This window comes from Nycticebus coucang, chromosome 5 (assembly GCF_027406575.1).
Source record: "Nycticebus coucang isolate mNycCou1 chromosome 5, mNycCou1.pri, whole genome shotgun sequence".
NCBI classification, from domain to species: Eukaryota; Metazoa; Chordata; class Mammalia; order Primates; family Lorisidae; genus Nycticebus; species Nycticebus coucang.
Window position 1 is genome coordinate 107,689,548 of NC_069784.1, and position 26,924 is coordinate 107,716,471.

General features: G+C 40.4%; 1 protein-coding gene across 22 annotated transcripts in view; it reads right to left on the minus strand.

Annotated features, from left to right (window-relative positions):
• Positions 1-9,480: 9,480 nt before the first annotated feature.
• EPB41L2 (erythrocyte membrane protein band 4.1 like 2) overlaps positions 9,481-26,924 on the minus strand; it is a 233,587-nt gene continuing 216,143 nt past the window's right edge. For all 22 annotated transcript variants that reach the window (XM_053590674.1, XM_053590672.1, XM_053590667.1 and 19 more), the window contains 2 exons: positions 26,599-26,712; positions 9,481-10,709 (listed from right to left, as the gene is read on the minus strand). In XM_053590674.1, the coding sequence (XP_053446649.1) occupies positions 26,605-26,712 (108 nt within the window). In that variant the 3' untranslated portion in view covers positions 9,481-10,709; positions 26,599-26,604. The remainder of the gene's footprint in view (positions 10,710-26,598; positions 26,713-26,924) is intronic.

Below are 26,924 nucleotides of genomic sequence, written 5' to 3' on the forward strand. Positions count from 1 at the left end.
GCTTCCAAAAAAAGAATAGAACATTAGAAATCTCCAAGATCCTGACTACAGCTTCCTTTCAGTCTTCCAACTCAGCAGCACTGTCAAAGCGGATGCAATAACCACCATCAGTCATTCACTAATGTCCCTGGGTCCTCTGACATTCAGAACCTTGAGGACAGTAAAAGGACACATTATGTCACTATCTGGGACTTGGACATTCCATTTAGTTTCTGAGTTTCATCTCCAATGTCTCTTGTCTAGATAAAGTTTTTAGTAACTCAAAAATGTAGCAGGCAAGAACTAAAGCAAACGTAGGTCAAGACAGCCTTGTGGGTTTACAAGTCTTATCAGCCCCTACCTACCAGCTAGTATGGGCCAGATAATTCAGTGTGGCATGTGGTATTTGGAACAGTCTCTGCAAAAGAGAGTCAATCTTGGACTTAAAACTTTATTTATTTATGGGGAAACATCTAAAATATGTAATATTTAAGCCTATAGCACTTTATTTAAATATTTAGATAATTCTGAGGTAAAAACGTTATCAGTCATATTCTAGCACAATGCCCTGAAGACGTCAACTACCAGTGAGGACGTGGCCTGGCACCACAGGGGCTGGACTTGTCCACAACTATACATCCGTCTCGTCCCTTTCAAAGCCTTTCTTTTTTACAGTACATGATCTAACCCAAGAGAAAGCAAGAACATTGGCCCCACACAATGAGGACCAGTGCTGTCTGGGTAAAGTCCTTTCACCAACTTCAAGACTCACTCCACCCTTGCGTCATACTTCTGGAGAGCAATAGTTCACATTCATTCATTAGTTCAACAAATGTGTGAGTCTACCAGCGATTATCCTAGACACTGGAACAGACTTTAATTGTGGACTTTGGAACAGACTTTAATTGTGGACTTTCAAGACTGAGCAAAAATAGTACCAGATTTAAAAACCCACAAAACTGACAAAATCATCAGACATTAAAGGAGATATTACAGATCTGATTGTTTTTGGCCCTGGCCTCATTAAGTGTTTGGTCAGAGGGCTGTTAAGAATGACCTGCCCTTTTCCTTAAATCTTTTTCCAAATGCTGGAGCTGGGCACTTTCACCAGAGGCAGGATCCCCTAAATAGCTAAGGGGCACCCAAGAAATGCAATGAGCCCCTATTTTCCAGGGCTTTTCCCTGTGGTCTCCATTGGCTGCCGGCCTGCAGGAAAAGAGTACAGGAGTGAGGGAGGAGGTGGGAGGAGCTACTTACTATGGAAGAACAGAAATCTGTGCATCAGTTACTTGATGCAATGGGGATTCCATCTGAAGGTTACTGTTGAAAATACTAAGGACAAGACACACTATTATTTGTTGCTGCCAACCATCAAGTGGATACCAAGTGAGGACTTCACAGCTGATGGACCACAGTAGTCCCTCCTGTCCTCAGTTTTAATCCTGATGAGACTGGGTCCGAGGCATGCTGGGGTGAGAGAAGTCAGGGTCCCTGGGCAGTGTCCCTTAGAGAGTCCTTGCCAAGGTGGTAGCCAATGGGCAACCTGTACTGTATTATTCACTCAAGAATGTTACATTCAAATTATCTTTTGTTTATATTTCCCTTCTTTCCCAAATGGAACCTGTGCATGTTTTCGAAGTAATTTCTTGATTATATTTCCAGTGTTAGCAGACAACTTTAGACTATGAATGTTTTCATTTTGATGCCAATCTAGTCCCTTTAATTTCAAATACTCCTTTCTTCCGGGGCAAAAACAATATCCAACTGTAAGAAAATGTAGATTTAAAAAGTTATAATTCCTTCTGTAGCCATTTTCCTAAGGGTATGTAGTAATATCCTCTCTCTGGTTTAAGGATAAATGAGATCACTTGGCCCAAAATAAAATATCACCCGCTTGTATCTCCATTTTACAACATCCACTTAAAAACTGTAAGCAGATGGTTAAATGTCATGTCGTCAATCTTCCAACCAGGGTTATGGCAAGTGTAATCATTCCTATTTTGTTCCTGCAAAGAGAGGGACGTTGATAGATGCACTGGCATGCTCACAGACCCCCAGAGTCCTGCTTTCTAAAACAGGAAACCAGCTTGCCTGTCTCATATATACAGCCAGTCTGTCAGATAAGAAGGCCATTCTAAGATGCGATGGAAAGCGTGTGGAGTTGTAATCACTCAACATCAGTCCCTCCACTCGAAGCCTTAGGAGGTAATGGTTGGATGCTAATTTAATTAGTATGTAGAGAACGTCAATTTACTCACAAAGGAAGAAAGAAAATTCTCTAACATCCTGCACTCTTCAATCTGTGTCAGTAGTCTTGAGGAATAGCTCTTGGAGTGGAGGTCTGGGTCTTGAACTTTCTGCAGCCAAACCCTTCATCTACCACTGCTTTGGCTATCTCAAACCCACTACGGTGAAAGCTTTCATTATCTTATCTCCCCAAATACTGAAATTTCTAACCTTCTACTTCTGGTGCCACCTCTCCCCCCAAAATACCATCATCATGCTGATCAAGAACAAATTGCTCTTTAAGCTCTCATGGCCAAAAATAGTCATTATCCAAAAGGAAAAAAAAAATATGTCTACTGAATATACGAAAGTTTTTGTATGGAGTTACAGCCAAAATAAGGGTGGGTTTTTATCAAACTCCAATCTGCTTCCACAACCTACATTCTGAAACAAACACCTGAAGTACTGAAATTACACAGGGTGATGAGACCTATTTCAATGAACTTCATATATACATATTAGTGGTCAGCAACCAAAAAGGAAAAAAAAAATGTTATTTGGAAAAAAGCAGAATAACTTAAGGGTTACCAAAGTTAAATTGTTAAGAGCTCAGATAGGAAGTCCAACCTTTTTGAACTCCAGCTCTGTGACAAAGGCCGCTCAATCTCTAGAAGGTTCAGTTTCCTTACCTGCAAGACAGAAATAATAGGACACAGCTCCAGGGGTGGTGGAGTTGGTGTGCAGATTAAGTAAACGGATATATACAAGGTTCTTAAGTGCTTATTCTGAACAATTATTAGTCATTGTTCTCCCTACTGGCTTATAAATTCCAAGAAGGCACTACTTGTGCCATTACAATAGCTAATTATTGAGATAATTAAGTAAATTGCCCTAGGTCACCCACCCAGAAGTGGTAAAGAGGATTTGAACCCTGGCTGTCTGGTTTCAGAGCTAGCCCTCTCAGGCAACACACCACCCACTGGTACTGAATGAACACTGAGCAGGTGTTCTGATGAATGAATGAATTCTTTTGGCCTAAGCAAGTAAACTTAACCACTAACTATGAGAGAACTTTAAACAAGGCAAGAATTTTTACAAAAGCTTTGAAACATCTGATCAATCTCTCTTCTATATAAGAGGCGTAATTACTGAGCATGGTGATTCCTCCACACAAAGATCTACCTGAATCAGAGGAGATTACATTTCTTCACCTGTAAGCCACCAGAGAAAACTTCACTGCTTGCAGAATTTTCCACAATAACAAACTCAAGTGTTTTCAAGGCCACCTGCCTAACTAATCTCTCTCTGTGCCTTCTTAATAGATCTACTGAAATAAAATAATGGTCAAATTGCTAGCTCTTTTAGGAGAAGAATAAATCTTTTTATTTCTCTCACTCTCCACATGGTGCCTATCACACTTTATTCACTGTATAGATGATTCATTATAGACTGATGAGCTTCCTCTTGGCCTCTTTATTCTAGTTTTCTTGACTCTTAATAGTTCATTCCTTTCAATCTCATTATTCAGGTCACCCATTTTCAGCTCTACAATTTGTATCCTGGCCCCTCATTCAAAGCACCTGTTGTGCAGTTAGCCATTGGTAATTAAGAATAAAAGGGAAGAAATTATTCATGTTTTAGTTAAGTTTATAGTCTGAGCCATGGGCCATCTCAAAGGAATACCTTTGAAATAGTGACAATCTCTGTGGAAAAGACAGTGTGACCCAGTGCTTGAATTGTCTGGACTCTGGAGTCAAGACTACCTGGGATCAAATCCTGAATCCATCCTTCTCTGTGATCTTGAGCAAATTATTCCACCTTGATTTCTTTTTGCCGCAGGGCATTCCTCTGTAAATTAAGAGTAATAATGGTTATTATTGCACGAATCCAAAAAATAAGGCATGTAAAGGGATTTACACATCACCTGGCACCTATGAATACTGGCTATTAAATCTTAAGGCTCATGCCACCATCTAATGCACATGCACCCTCTTTTGACTAAAATGGCAAACATTTACAGAGGCCTAGGAGAAACCATGTCAGGGAAAAGAGCATATGTCTTGGGGTGCATGCCATTTAAAGTGTCAGGCAAGGAATAAATTGCATGGACTTGACATGGGAGCCAAAGAGAACATTTTCAGGTTCAATTCTACAAACATGTTTATTATCTCCCGAGATTAGAAGCTTCTGGTCTCTAGCTTGATTTAATTAATTGTAATTCCGAAAATAAAACTTCTGACTGGGAAATACAGGCAGCCAGGAAGGGAGACTTGTTCTTTAAGGTACCAGGAAGACCTCAAGAACTATGTGTCAGGGATCTCAAGAGGGATCTCAGGACTAGTTATTGCCAGAGAGATAACAGTTGAGGCTAAAGGAGCAGATTACAGTATACAAAAAGATAACATAACAGTAGCCAAAGAGGAGAATGATGGGGTAGGGGAAGTTGTCAATGCCACTGAGAAAGAAAACTGGTGATTTAGTAACTAGATGTCACTGATGAGTTTTAATATTTTGGTTGAGTAGCTTTTATAAAATATTTTAAGGGGTTAAGGAATGTACAGTTGTGAAAGGTTGAAACAGAGTCATGAGTAAGGATGCCAAAAGGCAAAAGGAAGACTAATTTGTCTTGTCTGAAGGCTATAAATGCTTGAACACATTTTTGGGAGGGAGGAAACGGGCAAAAATCCTGACTCACTTCCATGTTCCCAAGCCCTGGCCTCTACACACGTTTAATAAATGCTGTTGAATATGGGGGCATTAATCTAATCAACACCTAATCTACTAAGTATGGGGTATATTTACCATGTAGCAACTTTAATCAGTAGCAATTTGTTCACTCTAAGTAGGGATGTTCTTTAGAAAAAAGCATTTTTTCCCATCTATCAGAAGTGGGTGAGGAGATAGCCATCCTGTAGTAGGGCTTGCTCTGAAGACCTGGACTTCTATGACTTGCCAAGGTTTTCAGCATCAGAAATGCTAGCCAATAATCATGAGTTGTAAATGACCAGTTGCACTAGGCTGTCTCCAAATTATTAACTGATACATTTTTTTTTAGTTAATGAAGAACCATCTCAGACTTCTGATGGACAATACTCTCGTAAAGATGGCTCTTCCCTGTCCCAGAGAAGGAAACGGATGTGACGAGTGGAGACCTTTCAATAGCTGGAGCACGATAAGTTTAATTTTACTGCTCAGAAAGCAATGGTCAAGAGTGTATCTAATTAAATAGGTTGATAAACTAGAACCACAGCAAAAACAGAATATGAAAATGCTTGTTCTGAACCATATTGGAAAGTGGCAGCTATTATCCAAGAGGATTTCTGTGAGACTCAGCTGAATAGAGAAAGTACCAATAAGATTTTTTTGGGTCTATCTATGGACTGGACACACCATAAATAATTTTTTGCTTTTATTGTGCTATGTCTGCTCTGTGTTCTGAAGGATGTATTTTTAAAATAAAATTATGATATATCTTATTAAATAAACCCATGGATGCCCATGTGATTCTGGTTTTAGAGGTGAAGAAACTCTGGTAGAGATCAACTGAATAGCAAAAGATGAATGTCTTGGAGAGAGCACAGCAGATTCCCTATTTAAGAGCATCTCCATGTGTTCCTGTTGCAGTTCAGCAACTCTTAACCACTCAGGCGCCATTTTTGGACCTACGTTTGCTTCTCTCTTTTTACCCCATGTGAGTTGGAAATAGAGACTTGTGATTTGGTAAAACCAAAATACCAGGGAGCTATTTGTGAATACAGAAAGAAGTCAACATTTCACTAACATAATTCTTCTCTTTCAGTGTGAGCCCTGAGGAGCCAATATAGATAATTGAAAAGAAACATTTATGTTAAGGTAGTAGTTAGATTGTGGACAGGGAACAGTGGTTAACATCTATAGCACTTAGCACGTTGGGAGGCTGAGGCAGGAGGATCACTTAAGCCCCAGCATTTGAGGCTGCAGTGAGCTATGATGACACCACTGCACTCTAGTCAGGGTGACAGAGCAAGACTCTGCCTCAAAAATAAATAAAGTAGATTGTGGGTACTACTGAACTTTCCACATTCTTCCAGTTGATGTTAGCCAAAAATGTTTGACACTTTAAGTCTGGTTACACTCCAATCTTTGTGCATTACTCTAACAGGCTATTAATAGTGATTCACTTTATAAAACATAATGACTTCGGTCATCTCTAAGAAATGTACCAATTTTGGTAGTGACATATGGTCACACAAAAGGTTATGGTGTGGAAGACCAAAAGCAAGAGTGCACCACCAGTGCCAGATATTTTTCTCCTTCTTTCTCTCAGGCCTGCCCTAAAATTCTTTATGCCCACCCAGTGAGAAGTCACTATTTGCTCTTCTTACATAATATTTATTTACTTATTGTTCAACTAAAGACACTCATTTTTGTGGTTTTTTGCACTTGATTACCATGAAAACGTCTGCTGGGGCTTTCAGACAAAGGTGATTCAGAATGCCAGTGCTCATGCCATATGGAAGGAACAACAAGATTCTTTCAGTTCTGGGAGAGATCTCTTTTTAGCCCCTAGTGGAACTCAGCTTATGTAAGAACACTTTCTGTAACAGAAGGTGTGAAAGGACACATCATAGTCCCATCTCAGGCAGATGCCAGCCAAATCTGTGGTTCAGCCATCAGGGTTTCCTCCATCCTCCTCTAGAAATGAATACTTCAGAGCCTGGTTTTTGCCACTGGTGGATGCTTGCTTACCATCTCAGCTACTGTGGAAACGAATGAGCTCAAAATGTAATTGTTCTCAGCAACAAGCACAACCAAGCAGTTTAAAGACAGACCTAGATTATTTTTATTGTTTTTTTGCTGTCAAGTAAGAGTAAAGACTCTGTAATGAAATCAACTAGATTCATGAGTGTTTTTAACATGTAGAAAAACACGTTAGTTTTCCCACAAACAAGTCCCAAGGGTCTCATTATCATCTGCTCGAAGGCACTTTTAATACATTTGTCAGATCACTTACCCAGCATGGTCCAGCAGCTGCAACTCTGCTCTTTCCACCTCACATTCAGCCTGGTCTACTTTGGTGCTCTTCGCTGCTGCTGTCCAAACAAGCTATCTCACCTCCCCGGACCAGGCTGGCAGTCCCCTGACGTGATCAAACATTTAGCTGCATCTTATTCTTCAAGTCCAAAATGTTAGACTCACTCCAATAGTTCCTAATCTTATTTCTAATGTTGTAGTGTCTGAAAGAATTTCCCAATAGGGATATTTCTTGAACTGGAAACCTTCAGTGAAATAAAATCATGTTAGCAATTGATTTGATGTTGGAACCTGCAAGTCCATGACCTCTCCACATCCTGAACCTTTGAAATCGGACGAAACAGAAAACTGGGCAAGAAAGGGCATGTGTTATCTTCTCTGAACGATTATTTGCAACTCCTTTAAAAAACACACACAATTAATCTGGCCAGGTAATGGCCTCCGGCATCTTCCAGACATAATTTAATAGCAATTAAAAAAATAAAGAATAGATAAACTCTTAGACAACAATAAAAGCTTCTCGTTGAAATCTTAAGTTCTTTGCCAAAACTAAATCTGAGAAATCAGGGTTCATCACTCTGATAACTCTCAGAATTCAAAACGTTAGATGCTTGCAAATAAATGTTCTGACTTTTTTATAAAAAATTACTAGAATTTTGAAAGCATGCTCATGAGACTCTTGCTTTCTGACTTTATAATTAGTGTGCCAATCAGAAGAGACCTCTGAGTTCATCAAAATATAGGCAACCGTGTATATATGTGTGCGTGTGTATGTGTGTGTGTGTCTCCTACCATATGAGCGACAAACAGAACGCAATGGAAAATGTGTCTTCAAAAATACCATCGAATGGATAATTACCATCAAACAGACGGGAAATTTAAAAATATTCTCTCCACTTTTTTTAAATTCACATTATAAAACCTTATTGATTTATCTTTCTAATTATTCTTCCATTTGGGGTTTTAGAAGGCCAGTTTACCAGGTGAGATTATAACATCTAGAGAAATGTTCTCCAAAAAATATAAAACACAAAAAAAGTCAGGCTTGCTGCTTTTTAGTCATGTGGAATTAATAATCAAAATTGTTCTGAATGATGCCGGGGGTGCTAAGTTCCAAAAGATGTTCTAGATGCCTCTAGACCCAAACCCTGTTCTTGCTGTCTCAGCTGAATGTAAAACTGAGCCCTAACTGAACACTGTATTTCCTAGTCCATGGGAGCTGTGAGGACCAACTTTCTTCCCCTCACTGCTATTATCAATAGAAGTATGAAGGAAAATACAAAACACCCTGTAAATTTTTTTTTTTTTTTTTTTGTAGAGACAGAGTCTCACTTTATGGCCCTCGGTAGAGTGCCGTGGCCTCACACAGCTCACAGCAACCTCCAACTCCTGGGCTTAAGCGATTCTCTTGCCTCAGCCTCCCGAGTAGCTGGGACTACAGAACACCCTGTAAATTTTAACCTATGATTCAAACATGAATGCTCTATACACAAACTTTTTTGATGAGAAACATACTTACAAATTCACATTTGGTTCTGTACTATTTCTAAGGCTTAGCTTGCTGAAATAGCCTTCTCTAGAGAGTTGCTGTTTTGTAATAATTATAGATAACTGAGAAAGGCCTTTTCACAAGGGGAGATATAATTTAATGGAAAGTGCCCTCAAAGATGACAGTTAACACAAATTATATTTAATACACTTACTTTAAATAACTAGTGAAAAAAATTCTATCTAACATTTTAAAAGGAATATACCCTGTTGGCCATTTGTTGTATAATACTTAAAAATAAGCTCATAACCTGATATGCTTTGGTAAAAGTTTTACAATAAACAATCTCAATTGGACTTGGATGTGGGCCCTCAGCAGAGTCTGGTTTGTCTGATATATTGGGCTCAAAAGACACAAAGCAAAGTAGGACATGAATCAGAGAGGCAAGATTCGGATGGCACAGAAGAAATATTTTCTGAAAACTAAATTAAAAAATACACAAAGAAAACATGCAAAAATATCCCTTGAAGAATCTGTAAAAGCTGAGGTGGATTATTTACCCAGGCAGAATCTGGAATGCTAACCATTGAATTTATAAGCTTTCAACTTTGCTTTTACCCTTTCAAATCAGTGATGTCAGCAGCAGCAGCAAATTATAAAACAGAGCTGAAAACAGATTTTTAAATGTTACATACCACCAAATACTATGACTTCTGATGAGAAATATCATGAGTTTATTACTTTAAACCTTTATAAAAAGAGAAACAGTAAGCTTAGAGAATAAACAAACTTTATTTTATAACAGTATTACAGAAAGCAAAATATCATTTAATACAACTTGAAGCTGCTATAAATCTAATCTGGCATCATAACTATACATAGGATCAAAAGCAGAGGAAAAACGTTCAATACAGTTAATAAGTCCCTATCAGGTCTCTGGTGTCAGCTTTAAATGGTTTAACTTTCTTTAAACCAACAAAAGAACCACCCTAGCCCCTACTTCTCTTCCCAATGTCCTCAAACCTGTGCGAATCATCAAACTATCTGAAAGAGATATGTCTTCTCAGTAACAAAAAGTCAGTTTTACTTATACACAAGGAGGTTTAATACAAAGCAAGTGCTCTAACAACGAGTTCAAATAATAGAAAGTATTGAAATGTGGATATGTTAAGAAAGAAAGCAGTAAGGTTTTAAGCTGCCTGAATCTTTTAGTAGAAGGGAGGAAACGTTTTTCTCTTTCCCCTCCCTCCTGTTCTGGAACGCTGCGGAAGAGGGTGAGTCTGAAAAGCACTGGCACTGTGGCTCGGCAGGGTCTCCAAGCACAGCGAACTTCCCAATTCTCCAGTCCAGAGATTCTGACTCTACTAAAAGTAACAAGTCACAGGACTGGAAAGTCAAAAGGGTCGAATATCAAAAACACTCCTGGTGAAATTCTCAAACATTAGAAAATTTTCAAAATGTAAGAAATGCTTTTAATCCATATTAATATTTTCTCATACAGAATATTTACTGCCATTGGAAAACCCTGTAAATATTTATTGTAAGAGTTCAATGGAAAGAATCTGGAAGAAGGAAAGTCACTACCTAAATTAGTTGCAGTTTCCTTTCCGCACAACAGCACCTGTTCAAGTGAACAGCACCCTACCAGCATGGGCTGGCATTGTTCACTGTCATTTGATCACAATGAGCCATAAAAAGCAGGTAGTTGTACACAAAGTAAACAGGAAACAAAAACAAAACTCTTAATTAAAAAAAAAAAGGAAAAGAACTAAGAATACTTAAAAGTGGTTATAAAACAAAAACAACGTACTAAATGAGTGGGAACAATATAGACCAGAGCTGTTAAGGTCAGGTTTGGTGTTGGCAGTTTAATTCTTCAGGCTTCTGGTCATTGTTACCAGTCGTAGCATAAATTTGCTGGAGTAGTGGTATGGCATTAAGACTTGGAATGGTCAAAATTCTTCAGGTTCACAGAGTTAAATGTTGTTTTAAAAATGACTCCCTAGGAGAGAAAAAAAAAAGAGACAAGTCTTAAGCATTCCAAAAAGAAAGGCTTGATAAAATGTTAAGTAACATTCTTCACATGTCCAATCAAGTAATCAACAGCTACTATCTGCCTTGCTCTACAGTGAATGATCTGTTTACTGGAAGACAAGCATGAGAGGATATTCCAACCTTGAGGGCCTTAATGTATCTGGAGAATTGACAAGTATACTAGAAGCAACTGGCAAATAAGAGTACACTCCAAAAGAATTAATCAGCATAAAGCAGAGATAATTCCTATAGGAAGAATCTACAAAAGAGAAACCAGAGTTCTAAAGCTAGACTCAGGAAGGGGGAAACCATAGTAAATTTTGACTTCATTGAAATGAATAGAAAGGGCGCTTCAGGTGGTGAGAGCAGAATGAGGAAAGGAGGAAGGGCGATTGAGAGTGAGGATGTACATGTTACTCACGATGGCAGTAAGACGGGCGTAAAGATGGTTATGGGCAGAGGAGGCAGAAATGAATGGGAGGAACAGAAAGGTAAAGTAGTAGACATTATTAAAGTTAAGTGCTGGTATAGTGAGCAATGGAAGTTAAGAAATATTAGGTCTCATCTTTAATGCTAAACTGAAAAGTATGAGTTTCATCTAATTACCCCACCCCACAAAAAAGAATGAATTCAGAAAGAACATTCATACTAGAGCCAGGAAGAAGCAAAATATAGATCAAAGAGCCAGGGAGTGGCCGATTCATACAGAGCATGATAAGCCTAGAAAGGGGGGTTGAAATTGTTTTCCTTTGGTTTAGAGGAAGGGTGGGGCATGGCCTGATGTTTTGAAAACATCCCTGCAGCTTCAGCGTGCTTAACAGGCTGAAAGCAGAGAGGAGGAGAGGCAGGAATACCAGTCAGGAGACCTCAGCAAAGTCCAGGCTGGATGGGAAGGTGACAGATGTCAGGCATTACTGCTGCATGGCAAGGACCCAGACTTGAGTAGTTGTACAGACATCAGGTGGAAGAGAGAAACCTGAGAGGCACCACTGAAGAAGAATCATAGTGTGGAGATTAACAAAGAAGTATCACAGACATCTATGATGTTTGGAGTCTGGGACTTCAAAGGAAAAAAGAAAAGAAAAGAAGGCTTAGAGCGTGAGATTTGGGAGTAGGAAAGGGGTAAGCAAAACCAACAGATAGAGCTAAATCTCCTGTAAGTGTAGGTCTTGGGGAAGATCCTAATCTAAGGTAAGCAGGTAGAAAGAATGCTGAGAAAACATGATGGCACATAGGTCCTGAAACAGAAAAGGGTTTTAAGGTGGTAACTGTTCCATTTTCTATTTCAGCTTGGTTGGGAGTTTTGGTAAATAACCAGTTATTACAGAGGACAGTGGAGGGTGGTAATTATTGTCCTTTCTGATACATTGGTCCCAAAGTCAATTAGGACATACACTCTTTTGGTTAGACAAAATTAAATCTTGCTTTAATGAAAAAACTCCCCAACATTTATATTTATTACAGATAATATTACAGCCTCTTGATTATTTGGATAGATTAATCGAATTCTTTGTTTCCCTCCCTGTCATCTGCCTGAGGCTATTTCATTACTCTTTAGAACTCCTGCTTGATTCTAGGCAGAGGGGGGAAAAAAATCAATGGAGAAAACACAAAGTCTCTTTTTCAGGTTAGCAATTATAAAAAGGAATGTGGGGGGCAGTGAGGGAAAACAGATAAAACTACCAAATAAAATAGATTTGGCAGTTACATGAGGCCTTCCACCCTGCGACCTGCTCCTATTCTTTGAAAGCTGGTATCTGTTTCCTTTGCTTAGTGGATGTGCACCACTGGTTGAACACAGCTACCATCTTTCTGAGCATAGTTTATATGTTACGGAAAAAGAAGCCCTGATGTCACCAGGGCTGGAAAACCTAGAGAGAGCAATGTTTAGGATTCTATTCTCCGGCTCTGCGTCACTTTATTTCTTTGAATCTGTTTTCATAAAAAATAAAAATTTCACTTTTTCATGAGTCAGGAAAAGTCTGACAATTAAGTCTGCACACTCATCCTAGAAAAAGTGCCTTGGTCAGTGGACTAGGTGCTGGCGTGGTAACAGAGCTTCCCAACGAGAGTACTTCAAAGGTACTTCAATGTCAACTGGAGTGACATTCAACAATGAGGTATGAGTTTGCAAACTCATCCTAGAGTTTTTCCAACCTCATAAACATATGTAGAACTGTGTTCCTAAGTACACAACATTTAGTTGTTTTTTTTTGTTGTTGTTGTTGAGACAGGGTCCCACCCTATGCCCCTGAGCAGAGTGCAGTGGGTGTGGTAGCTCACCACAACCTCAGACTCGGGCTGTGGGCACCCCGGAAGCCGCTGGGATTACAGGCACTCGCCGCAGTGCCCGGCTGGGTTTTTCCATTTTTTTCATGAGTCGGGGTCTCAATGTCACTCAGGTGAGTCTCAAACTCCTGAGCTCAAGCGATTCTCCCTCCTCAGCCTCCCACAGTGCTGGGATTACAGGCGTGAGCCACCACGCCGGGCGACATTTAGTTTTTAAGCTACGCTGGGAAAAGACAAAGACAATATCATGGCTGCACAAGCATCAGACAAGTTACACTTTCCTGTCCTCTGACATGTATCTGTGAGAAACAAACTTAAAATCTGGAAATTTTTTTACGGTCAAGACTTTTGAGACTACATGATCTATCACATATCCCAAACAATATGAAAACTAGCCCTGGTTCTTCATGTAGGAGCTGTAAGTTTCAAAACGCTTTCTTCTAAAGCAGTGTTTTTCAACCTTTTTTATCTCATGGCACACTGGAACCTATAGTTAAACTTCTACAGCACACTTAAATTATGTTGATTAACACAAGAGTAAAAAAGAGAATATACTTATTGTGCTTTGAAATTCTTTTGAAAATGATTTAATTAATGATCTTTAACAATTTTCACAGTACACCTAAGATCCTCCCACAGCACTCCCCCATTTGAAAATCGATGTTCTAAAGCTTAAATTCTACCTTATATTTGTAGATGTCCGAACATCTTTACTTTTTCAAGGCAAATTGACAGGCATTAATCACAGGCATTAATTCAAGCTGCTTTCATTTTACAACATCATAAAGTTCATCTTGAATTTAGATAAGACTGCTAAGTAGATAAGATTATTACTTTATGTACTAGAACTGTAGTCAAGCCAACAAAAAACACCCAAACCAGCATTTCTATCCCATGCTTTTGTTTCCCACTCCTAGACTATACAATGTCAGTAAACATTTCTAAACACCACAGTCACATTTCCTAGCCTTGTCCCCCTCTTTTGGCCAGTGTGAGAATATGTCCATGTGGCTATTCATCTAATCGCAGGTCCAATTCTATGTTGGAGGATACGTGCCAGTTGTGTACTTTCCCGTCAGCCCTCACAGAGGGTTCAGAGAGTTCTTACTGATCTATCTCCATAAGCTCAAAGAGCAGTGGTGAAAAAACTCAAATTCACATGCAGAAAGAAGTTCTATGATCTCAACCTTAAGAGTTTCCAGAGACAAGGGGTTCACGTAAGGATCTCAATCTTGAGAGTGATCTACTCTAGAAACTGATTCAATAAATTGATTTTAAAAAGCATTTGACACAAACCAATAGAAATGCTGCCTTTAAGTGGTAAAGAACTCAGAGAAAAGTCTCAATAAAAATGCAAAACTGTTTTTTTCCAAAATAATATAAGAAAAATAATACAAATTATAAAGGAAGGAAACATTTATTAGAATTAGTGAAGATTCAATTGCTACAGAGCCCTAATATAATCATAGATTATGAAAATAGGAACAAAAATATATACATATATAAATGAGGTCCATGTACTCAGGTATAAAGTTCAATTTTAAAATGATACTTCACGAATCTGACAGCCATTTCTAATGATAAACTTACATTTTCCTCTTTGACTCTCAATTGGCACACTTGATTTTAATTTTTTAACAAAATTTCCATAGTTTAAATTAGAAGACAGAGTCAAAAATGCAAGTATGCTAAATTTTTGTTTGGTTAACCCAGGGAATTGCCAATTCTTAAAATGTTTATGTTATAGCTGTAATACAGACAAAGTGTGGTCTACAGACCTTGTCACATTTCTAAGTCAGTCAGAGAGTCAAAACTGCTTTCATAATCATATTAAGACATTAGTTGTCCTTTTCAGCCTGTTGACATTTTCATCGGTGGCGCAATTGCAATGCTGAGTAAACCTCAGCATTTGAATGTACGTGGGTCAAAGCAATGGCATGGACTTTACTAGAAGTCACCTTATTCCTCACCAGCATTCACTCGCACGGAAACATTTAGGTTCACTTAAGAATGTCCTTGAAGCAAAACGAAAAATATTAATTTTCTTCCATCTCAACCCCAAATAACATCTTTTTAATATTCTGTGTGATGAAATGGAAAGTACACACATAACACTCCCGTTGCATACAGAAGCACAATGATGTATGGAGGAAAAATATCTGTAAGAGTGTTTGAACTGGAATTGAAGCAGCTGCTTTTTTCATCAAACACCATTTTATTTTACTTGACAGAACTGCAGACAAACTATGTTATTCAACCTGGGTATATGGATGACCTTTCCTTGAAAATGAAGTGAGCCTGCCACTTTGAGAAAAACAATTGGTTTTTGTTGCCAATAACAAAATTCAAGCTTTTAGGTGAAAATGAGAATTTGGGGTTCTGGAGCAAGATGGTGGGCGAGTAACAGCTTCCCTGCAACTGGGCATGGTGAGCCTGGGGGGTTAAGACTCCAGGCATCTCTGGCTGGTGGGATCTGCTTATAATCATCCCTTTAAGGATACAGGGAGTCAGCAAGGGAATTCTGGACTCCAAGAGGAGGACAAAAACAGTGGAAAACTGGCAAGTGCTTGTGTGTGTTCCATCAACTTAATCCTGCCAGCAGCCATAAGTACAAGCAGCAGTGAGACTGCAAACCAGAAAGGCCTTACCTGTGAACTGTTTTGGTGTTTTTGGACTGGGCACTCAGTTGGACTGCCTTGTGGAGAGCTTGAGCATCACTGCAGAGAACTTTGGGCACTGTCTAGGGCCCCAGACTGAGCCGCTGAGCCAGGCCGAGCTAATAGTGTTCGGCTATGGTCCACAGGGAGCCATTGTGAGAGAACTGTCCTGGCAAGCTCCGCCCTCAAGGTTGCAGAGCAAGAATTGGGCAGGAGCTAGTAACCTAGTGACTAAGCAGCCTGAAAGGTGGGGACTGAGCTGACTTACAGCCTTAACCCTTAGGGGCAGAGTGAGACCAGTTTTGGCACACTGGAGCCTCAGGCTGTTGCCCTGGGTGGAGTGCTGTGGTGTCACAGCTTATAGCAATCTCAAACTCCTGGGCTTGGTGCCACGCGGACCTCCATAAGAGCTGTACCGTGACCCCCGACCTTCGACCCACGCCTGCCAGGCCTCCACAAGCCCTGACCAGGAACTGCGGGAGCCACGCAACACCACACCCTCCCTCCTATACCCTCCATGCCTACACACTGGCGTCTTCATCTGGCCAGGGACACTTGTAGCCGCGTGTCCTCTGGAACCCTCCCTACCTCTGGGCAGAGCCCTTCTCCTGGCCAGAGACTGCTGTAGCCTTGGGCTCTCTGTGTCAAAGTCACTGGGCACCAGGCACTCCCAGAACTGTACGCACCACCTCCCACCCTATTGCTGGATCCGTGTGTATCACACGCCAGAGCTGCTTCCACAACCAGAACTCCCTGGCTAGGGCAGCCCCAGAGGAACTACACAGGGTCACTCCCTACAAAGATCCAGCAACAATAGAGTGATCCTGCTGGGGTCTCATCTTGGAGAGACACCTCCCCAACTCTGAGGACACCCAGAGGCAATGGTGAAAAACAATCATGAGGCGAAATCAACAGCAAAACTCTGGCAATATGAATAACCAGAGTAGATCAACTCCCCCAAGGATCAATGGGGCAGACACAGCACAAGATCCCATGCACAAACAAATAGCTGAGGTGTCAGAAATCGAATTCAGAATCTGAATAGCAAATAAGATCGAATTAGAATTCCAAGCAGTAACCCAAAAGATATCTCAAGAATTCAACGAATTCAAAGACCAAATGCCCAAAGATTTTGACACATTGAGACAAGAAGTTGCAGTCCTCAAAGATCTGACAAACACAGTAGAATCCCTCAGTAACAGAATGGAGCAAGCAGAAGAAAGGATTTCTGACATTGAAGACAAAGCTTTCGAATGCTCCCAAACTCTCAAAGAGGAAGAGAAATGGAGGGCAAAAACAGATCACTCTCTCAGAGAGCTCTGGAATAATTCAAAGGAAACCAATATTTGTCTTATAGGGATCCCTGAAAGCGACGAAGTGGCTTCACAAGGCACATAGTCTCTTCTCTATGAGATTATGAAGGAGAACTTTCCAGACATGCCAAGAGATTCTGAAATTCAGATAGCAGACAGTTTCAGAACTCCAGCACAACTCAACCAAAATAAGACATCCCCCAGACATATCATAATCAATTTCACTAAAGTTAACATGAAGGAGAAAATTCTGAAAGCAGCCAGACGAAAGAAAACCATCACCTACAAGGGCAAGAATATTAGAATAACTGCAGATCTCTCTGCTGAAAACTTTCAAGTTAGAAGAGAATGGTCATCTGACTTTTAATCTCCTAAAATGAAATAACTTTCAACCTAGTATCCTGTACCCAGCTAAACTGAGTTTCATTTATGACAGAGAAATTAAATACTTCGATGACATTCACATGTTGAAGAAAATTGCCATAACTAAACCAGCTCTCCAGGATATTCTCAGACCTATCTTCCATAAAGACCAGTGTAATCCTCCACCACAAAAATAAACCCACCCAGAAAATTTTCATCAAATTCCAACTTCCACAGTCACAAAAGGATTAAAAATGTCCACCGGACTCTCGAAAGCTTATCAATATTCTCAATTAATGTGAATGGTTTAAACTGTCCTCTAAAGAGGCACAGGTTGGCTGACTGGATACAAAAACTCAAGCCAGATATCTGCCTCATACAAGAATCGCATCTTACATTAAAAGACAAATATAGACTCAAGGTGAAGGGATGGTCATCTATATTTGAGGCAAATGGAAAGCAGAAAAAAGCAGGTGTTGCAATCCTGTTCGCAGACACAATTGGCTTTAAACCAACCAAAATAATTAAGGATAAGGAGCTCGGGGGCAACTACTGATCTTTTTACTGTCTCAATCATGTTGTGTTTTCCACGATGTCATAATTTGGGTAGCCTTTCCAGACAGCTTTCTTTCACTAAGTGATTACTTTCAACTTCATAATTATTAATGCCTCAGTTTTGATTTCTAATATGGTAAGTCTCAGTAAATACAACTCACACAAACAAAAGCCGTTTGGGCTCTTCAACAGCTTTTAAGAGTGCAATGTGGTCCTGAGAACATCTCCCTGCTATCCCCGACCCACTGTTCTTTTCTTCTCTTGTGGATATTTGTGTATCTGCTAAACAGAGGGGCAGAAATTAAACCTGGTGTATTTTCCTTTTTAGTCAAATGAAGCTCAGTACCCGTTCTACAAAAATTCAGCAAACTGCTTTTGCTTTCCTGGTTTGCTGGGATATCTGGATATTGTCTGGAGTCTAATTTGTGGGCACTTTGAGGCCCATGTCTCATACTTAGGCATTTCTGTCTGCCGGAGCCCTGTCTTCCCTGAATGAACTATATTGTTCTTGAAGGCCTATCACACTAATACAATTCTACTGCAAAGAATATAGGTATTAAGCTTCATTTGACTGAAATGGGGAAAAAAAAAGTTAGGATTTCATTTTTATAGATTTTCATGTATGATATTTCACTCCTGGTTCTGCTTCCACGTTAAATTCAATTCTACTCTGAAAATAGAGGTCTCCCGTTCAGTTTCCCCATTAATAATTGCCTGAACCAGTATAATGGTTTCCTTACAAGGTGCTTCATCTAATGTAGCACCCTGTAATCAATCCTACACATTGCCGATGAATTAGTATTCCTAAAGGGCAGTGCTGAAAATGTGATTCCCATACTCGAACACTGAATGCAATGGCTACGAAGCAAAGTGGAAACCAAGATAGACGTGGCAGGTAAGACCATCTACAATTTGCCTTGACAAATCGTTCCAGCTCTGGTGGAAATGCGACACACAGCACCGTGTAGGTTTGCTCTTCCTGGTATCCATCCCTCTGTTTTCCTACGTGCTCCTTCCTCTGCATGATCTCCCTCTAACCCACCCAATGCTTCACACAAAGGAGCTTTCCTGCCACCTTTTTGGGGAGGCTTATCTAGCCTGCCGATCAGAAGTTTTTCCCGTCAACTTTCACAACCCTTTATCCTAGGCATCTTTTGAAACGTACTGTTTACCCTAAATGCTATCTGCATCAATGTTCCTATGCCTTTTTCTCTCACACACAACTACACAGGTCACTACAAAGTTTTGAGACAGACTATGCTATGTTCCATCATTTCACTTCCAAGAAAGACAGTTGACAGCGTCCTTTCTGATTCATGTGTGTAAGTTTCGACTTGCTCAGCTGATAGCTGTTGCTGGCAGGACTTCATTTGTTTCATGCACTGTGGATTTTCTGTTTTTTGAGTTTTGCCTATCACAAAACTTTTGTAATGATCCGTGTATAACACTCCCCTGAACATAGCAGGTTCACAATACATGTTAATGAATCCATGGGCGAAAGTAACAAAGAGTAATTTGCAATATAAGATTGAGCAACAGGAGCTTGAGAAAGAGGGAAACGACAACAGAATTGTATGCTGTCTCTAAAACCCATTTTCACCATTTCTCTCATGTGCCATTTTAAACACTGAGTTCATTTTTCTGTTCTTTTCTTGATATCTTAAGATATCCTAGGGTGACTCTTATGTTTTTAAAAAACTGGTGCACTCAAATCTCTGACGGTCTGACACCCATTTCTGAGAGTAGTTACCAGCCCTCAGGCTAGCAGGGTCTTCTGGCTCTGTCTGCTAGGTCACATCTTATAGGATCTTGATATTAAAAAAACATTCTACAAAATCTTCAAGCTTCTTTTAAATAAAAAATGAACTACCGTAGGTTACACTCAGGTATACTTTATTTTAGTTGAGCTTTTGTCAATCTCAGGTTCATAAGATACCTAGACAGTAATGAGAAAACATTTCTCTGTAGCATTAAACAAAAGCTAAAAAAATACTCAAAGCCATCACCTTTTAGAACATCTTTGAAACAGATGAACGAAGCATTGATTTTTTTATTTGATTTTTTTTCTGAAACAGGAAGCTTAGTGGGAATCAAAAGAATTCACTTTTAGACCCAGCCTTCTCAATTATTATCTGAGGAAGGATGGGAAAAATCACATTCCCTCTTAAAAGATAAGTAAGAATAATATTTTAAACAGAACTCTACTCCCTGCCCCCCAGCAGTCTCTCTCCCACACACTCATATACACAATATCTCATGGTACCTTAGTTTAAGGCCCACACCCCGTCACTTCTCCAACTATACATACATTATCAATAGCCAAGAGAAATGTATTACAAGCAATTAAAGTGAATAATATATGTATTTTAAATTTTCTAGAAGCCACATTTTTTAAAAAGAAGAAACCTACATACTAATTTTAATTTATTTAACCCAATATATCCAAATTATTTCAATATGTAATTAATAAAAAATTAGAGATGGTTTACTTTTTTCCCCCATCTTTGAACGGATGTATTTTATACTTACAACTATCTGAGTTTGGACTACCCACATTTCAAATACTCAATAGCCACAAGTGAGTACTGGCTACCATACTGGACAGAACAGGTCTACATATTTACTTGCTCTAATGCTAACTAAACTATTTTGATGCAAGTAAGTATCTAGACCTGCCCTGATCAAACTGGCAAAGATTTTCTTAACTGTCTTATAATACTTAGTGCTGGCAAGGGGTCTCGCATGCTGCCTGTGGGTGTCTACATTTGCAGAACTAGTAAGGAGGGCAGTTTGGCAATATGTCAAAACCCCTTGATAGCATACCAACTCATATTTTAGAAGATATTTGCCTGGGAAAAATAATGAGATCAATACACAGAAATGTACAAATAAGTATAATCTTGGTGATACTATGTGATAATTGTGAAAACCAAGGGATAATTTAAGTGTCCATTGATAGAGTCATATAGGTAACCATCACGCAGCAATGACAGGTGACAATAAGGACAGATGTATACAATGTACTGTTAAGTAGAGAAAAAAGCAGGACATGTAATACAATAATAATACCAGCCTATCTAAGTAGAAGGGGGTGTGTGTATGTGAGTCAAGAATATTTATCTTAAAAGAGATTATCTACCCTTGGTAGCAGAGGACTTACAGGTCACTGACATTTCTTACTATCTCTCCCTTTTAAAATATCAAAACCTCGGGCGGCTCCTGTGGCTGAGTGAGTAGGGCGCCGGCCTCATATACCGAGGGTGGCAAGTTCAAGCCCAGCCCCGGCCAAACTGCAACAAAAAAATAGCCGGGCGTTGTGGCGGGCACCTGTAGTCCCAGCTGCTCAGGAGGCTGAGGCAATGAGGCAGGAGAATCATGTAAGCCCAAGAGCTGGAGGTTGCTGTGAGCCGTGTGACGCCACAGCACTCTACCAAGGGCAGTAAAGTGAGACTCTGTCACTACAAAAATAAATAAATAAATAAAATAAAATATCAAAACCTCTCTTTTATTACCAAGAAATATATAGTTTAATTTGAAAAAATAATCACTAATGGCCATGTCCAAGAGCAAGCCCTGAGGAATTAGTGACTACCCGGTTTTAAGTCATGCACAACCTAGTGGCACTCCGGACCTCTTGTGTTAGGGAGTTCAAATATGAATACAAATGACTTATCAGTAACACATGCCAGATTTACAGAAGTTACATTAGAACATTCCACAGCACTTCAGAGTAAAAACTGGTTGTGTCTAAAACTCACTAAACGGAACTGGTTTTTTGTTTCTATGTGCAAGTCTTCATTTTAGGTGTGGTTAATCTATACCAAAAAACTATGAATAAGATGCTAATGTTAGGTCTGAGACTAGCATGACCAGGCAAACAGAATACAATAAAAAGGCAACACAGGCTCCACGTCTGTGGCTCAAGCGGCTAAGGCACCAGCCACATACACCTGAGCTGGCTGGTTCGAATCCACCTCGGGCCCGCCAAACAATAGTGACGGCTGCAACCAAAAAATAGCCAGGCGTAGTGGCAGGTGCCTGTAATCCCAGCTACTTGGGAGGCAGAAGCAGGAGAATCGCTTGAGCCCAGGAGTTGGAGGTTGCTGTGATGCCACAGCACTCTATTTAGGGCGACAGCTTGAGGCTCTGTCTCCAAAAAAAAAAAAAAAGGCAACATATGTGATATGCCTGTAAAACTCCCATCTTGAACCAAAAATAGCCACTGGGAAGTTAAGAGGCTTGTGATTCCCTTTAAAGGTCAGGGTGGTGCTTAGCGAGGCTCACATGCAAAGGCAGGGCTCATGATTAGCTATAGTTCGGTCAACATGGTTCTTTTCTCTTCATCAGTTATATAGCTAATGTTAATTCCATTTGGCAAGTTCATGTTTTGAAACCTTGCAATCATCACCCTGACTCTGAAGTGTTGTTGTAAACACTTTTGTCTTATTAAGACACTAGTGTTCATGTAAGTACAATGGTACAGAAAAAACAAGGCTAATTCAGTTATTTGTTGTGCGCTGGGGGGTTGGGACCCAGGCTGTCAGAGGGTCAAGGGAGGGATAGATGGATCCAGTTTTTATTCACTATAGTTCTAGCTCCAATAGCTCCAGGAGACCTAATGCTCTCCATCTTTGGAGAGCTGATGGAAGAGCCCTGTTACTGTGTTTTCAGCTTCTTGAAAAAGCACTGTCTGTGTAAGCTCCCCACCTGCTCAACCTGTCACAGGCTTCCCATCCTACTACCTGCCTGTGTAGCTCTGTCTGGTACGCTTGCAATTGATCGTACCACCTGTGCCTAAGGCAGGGCCTTAGAGATTCACTTCCATGCTCTTCTAGAATTCCTATGACACTCAGTCGCTCCCACAATACTACAGAACAATAAATCCATTTTTCCTTTAAGACAGCCCAGCAGAAAAGACTGAGTATACTGCACATGACACGTAATAAACAAAATTCATATATTCCACGATTCAAATCCCAAGTGCCACCAACTACTTTGCCCAAGACAGAAACTTCAGCACGATGTGTGACTCTCCTCTGCTCTCCACTTTTCCAACTCACTAACTTCCATAGTCCCATGCCGAAAGTCACCAAGCCACAAAACTGAGCTCCTTACCATCTCTCAAACACGAGGAGCTTACCGCAGCTATCCGGACAGTCAGCCTCTTCAGCTAGGCTTAGAAGACTCCTCAGGATGGGGCCTCTTCCCCTTCCCCTGTCACTCTCTTACAAGTTCCCTGCAACCCAGCTCCATCTGATGTCCTCTCCTTCTTCAGTGTCTGGTTCAATGCTCCAAATGCCCCCTCCACTCTTTTTTTTTTTTTTTTTTAATAATTTTTTTTTTTGTAGAGACAGAGTTTCACTTTATTGCCCTCAGTAGAGTGCCATGGTGTCACGCAGCTCACAGAAACCTCCAGCTCCTGAGCTTAGGCGATTCTCCTGCCTCAGCCTCCCTAGTAGCTGGGACTACAGGCGCCCGCCACAACGCCCGGCTATTTTTTTGTTGCAGTTTGGCCGGGGCTGGGTTTGAACCCGCCACCCTCGGTATATGGGGCCGGCTCACTGAGCCACAGGCGCCGCCCACCCCCTCCACTCTTATTCATAGAGCTAACACCTACTAACCACGGGGCTCAAGTGAGAAGCCATCTCTGAGACCCGATTCTGATTTAGAGATCTCTCCTTTTTGTTCCCACCACATGAAGTTCAGAACTTATCACAACCTTATCAAACCTGAAACTCTATTCTGTTACCACTGATCAAAAGCTCAGAGCTACTCCAAAGGGTGAGGTCTGGTCAAGGGAGAGACTTGGGCACAGACCTTTTTTCGTCTACTATTTTCATAATACAGAAGTAGATAATATCCAATGAGTATTCCACACATCCCTGTATCTTGGACGACTGAATGAAGAACACAAGTGACTAAATGAGCAGACACCCCTCTGTCATTCCCCTTTTCAGACTTTTCAAAAGGAGGCCCCATCCATGTTTTTGTCCTTTATCTGTCAAGACTCCACAAGCCAGGGAGGCTCAAGGGAAGTCTGGCTTGGAGAGCTCATGGTGTCAACTGCAGCAGAGACATGTGCTCCCTCCTCCTGAGACCACAAGGACCACACCACCAAGCCAGGACTGCTTCTCCCTCCAGGTCAGGACTGTTTGGGAACACCATTCCTGTGGTGACAAGGTCAGTAATGTTTTGTGTCCATTTGAGGGCTTATAAATATACATTTGTGATAAAATGGCAGGAGGTGAGTATGGCTTATGAAAGGACACGAGAAAGTGACAAAGATTTAGCATGGCACTCATCTGAAGCCTGCTTTCTTTGTAACAGAGTTTGCATTTAATTCCTTTCTGCCTCACAGTTGGCTGCCAGCAGCTGAGGAAGGTGGACTTGGGAGGTCTGTCCTCCTCAGGTTGTTCTTTGACCATCTTTCTGTTTGCTGCCCCCCTATCACCTTCACAACTTGATCAAAAGCTCAGTGCTACTCCGAAGGGTGAGGTCAGGTCAGGGGAGAGCTTTCTATGCCTGAGACAGGGAGACACAGCAGGTACAGTTGCAAACAGTCACTCCCTTGTCTGAGCTTCAGTCAGTATTATCCTGGTCCTGCCCTTTGCCTCGGCCCACCTGCTACCTCTGGGAATCCTGGCGGAGCAGCCGGAGCACAGATAAAGCAGTGGAAACACACTCTTCCCAGTTCTGACTGGAGCTGGCAAAGGAAAATTTTTAAGAGCAAGCTGTAGCCAGTGGGGGGCAAAGATGCTAAATGACTTTGCAATACCGAGGTAATTCTTATTTAACTCTCAGATCTCACACTTGAATTTTGTTTCTCAAGTCACAGGTTACATTTATGATCGTACAACTCCCCTATTTTGTTCTCTCAGAACACTATTTCCTTCAGAGTGCTTATAACATTTGCAATTACATTTTACTTGTTAATATTCACATTTCCCTTCCAGGAGTATCTCAGCCTATCTTTCCCTGAAGAAGGGGAACATGTTTGCTTTGGCTATCACTGAATCTTCTAGGCCTACCCCGCCCTACCATATTGGGGCATTCGTTAAATACTTTTTGAATGGATGAACTAATCTTTCCAAATTTATCCAGTTTGCTCACCTTATACATTAAGTTGACACCCAAACTTCCTAAATTTGTTTAACAAGGCTGCTCATAAAAGTTAGCCTCTGAGATAGGCAGGCTCTAAAAGATTTTTTTTTTTTTCTTTTTTTTGGCTGGGGCTGGGTTTGAACCCGCCACCTCCGGTATATGGGGCCAGTGCCCTACTCCTTGAGCCACAGGCGCCACCCCGTAAAAGATTTTTTATGTGAGTGTTTGTGTGTTGTGTCCATTGCAAAAGTGCATATGAAGTGTCAAATTAACTGACATAACTAATTCACTTAAAAACTCATTAAAATGCTACAAGTAAAGGCAGAGGTTTTGGTAATGCTTCCAGTGGTTACTAATTTTTGTCTTACATTCCCGACTAAGAAATAAGTGACTAACTCACAAAATTTAGAGGGAAAACAACCAGTGTTACCAACTTACACTTGTATAACAATTTTCTCATTGATTATCTTATTATAATATCCTAACAATAAGTCCTGTAAGTTAGGAAAGGTAGATTGTACCATCCCACGGACTCTCCCTGTGTCAATAATAATTTGATATCTGACAAGATTAAAATATAGCACTCAATCTTCTGGCTCCTAGGTAAGAATGCTCTCAGTCTTTCACACATGACACCATTAGGAAAATACATCTAAAAATAAAAGGATCAATATTCACATATAACACCGCACATTTATTCAGGCAACTGGATACTTTGGCTTTGCTAAAATTTTTAATGATTTCCATTTAAGGGCCCATTATGTACATAGCATCTTGTGTTGAAAACAGTATCTAAAATATAAAGAGTCAGGTTGCTAGATGTAAGGTCAATACAGGAAAGCCATTATTAATGAAAGACATTAAAGAAGATACATACAAATGGAGAAAGAGACTGTAAGTTCATGGAAAGGAGACAGCACCATAAAGATGTAATTCTCCCCATACTGAACTACAGCGTAGACACAGTTTCAATTAAAATACCACAGGGTTTACTCTTAGAATCTAGTGATCTGATTCTGAAATTTATATCAAACAGGAAGAGACTAGAATGAAGAGAAAGAACACAATTGGGAGTGAGGGATGTGCTACCAGATATCAAGACCCATTGGAAAGCTACAGTAACTTGACCAGAGTGTGCAACTTTCCTAGAGTCAAAAAATCTTTTCCTTCATGGTCATTATCTGATACGCAGGTTTAAAGGATTTAACTCATCCCCTCCTTCTTCCTTCTGTAATAGAAATCTCTCAATCAAATGAGGGTAATAGCACCTTCCTTGATGATTCAACATGAACATCAATTAATGTAGTTTATGCTAATATGCCTGATAAATAGTGAAGTAATATATAAATGTTATTAGCAGCCCTCAATAAATCATAGTTATTGATACCATATACCCATCAGTCCACAGTTCATAATTACATGCCCCTGAGCAAATGCACTTGGTGGTAATACTAGTCTAAAATATTCTCGTCCTACAGGAAACAGAGACACTGACAGAAAATTGCCTTTCACACCCCTCCATAGGTTCAGCAACACAGAACAAGCACAAGAAAGGCCAGGGCCAATGCAGCCTGCTTACCTCACTTTAGTCTTCCCCTTCCTCCGCCAACTCCGTTTCTTTGTGCACCACTACTCTTGTGACGGACATGTCAGGGTGCTGCTCTCTGGCCTCCCTGATCGCCTGAGCCAGCGCCTGCAAGGGACAGAAGGACAGCTCTGAACTGAGGAACAGGATCCGCCACAGGGTGGCAAAACATGTGCACGCTCATCAACCCAGACTCATCCTCAAATCAAAATGCTCCTCCTTCTTTGAGGAAACAGGAAGATTTCAAATGGGTTCACTGTTCATGTTAGATAATGTTTCTCCTTTTCCCAAATCTCCCAATCTTGTTTGTTTACTTACTT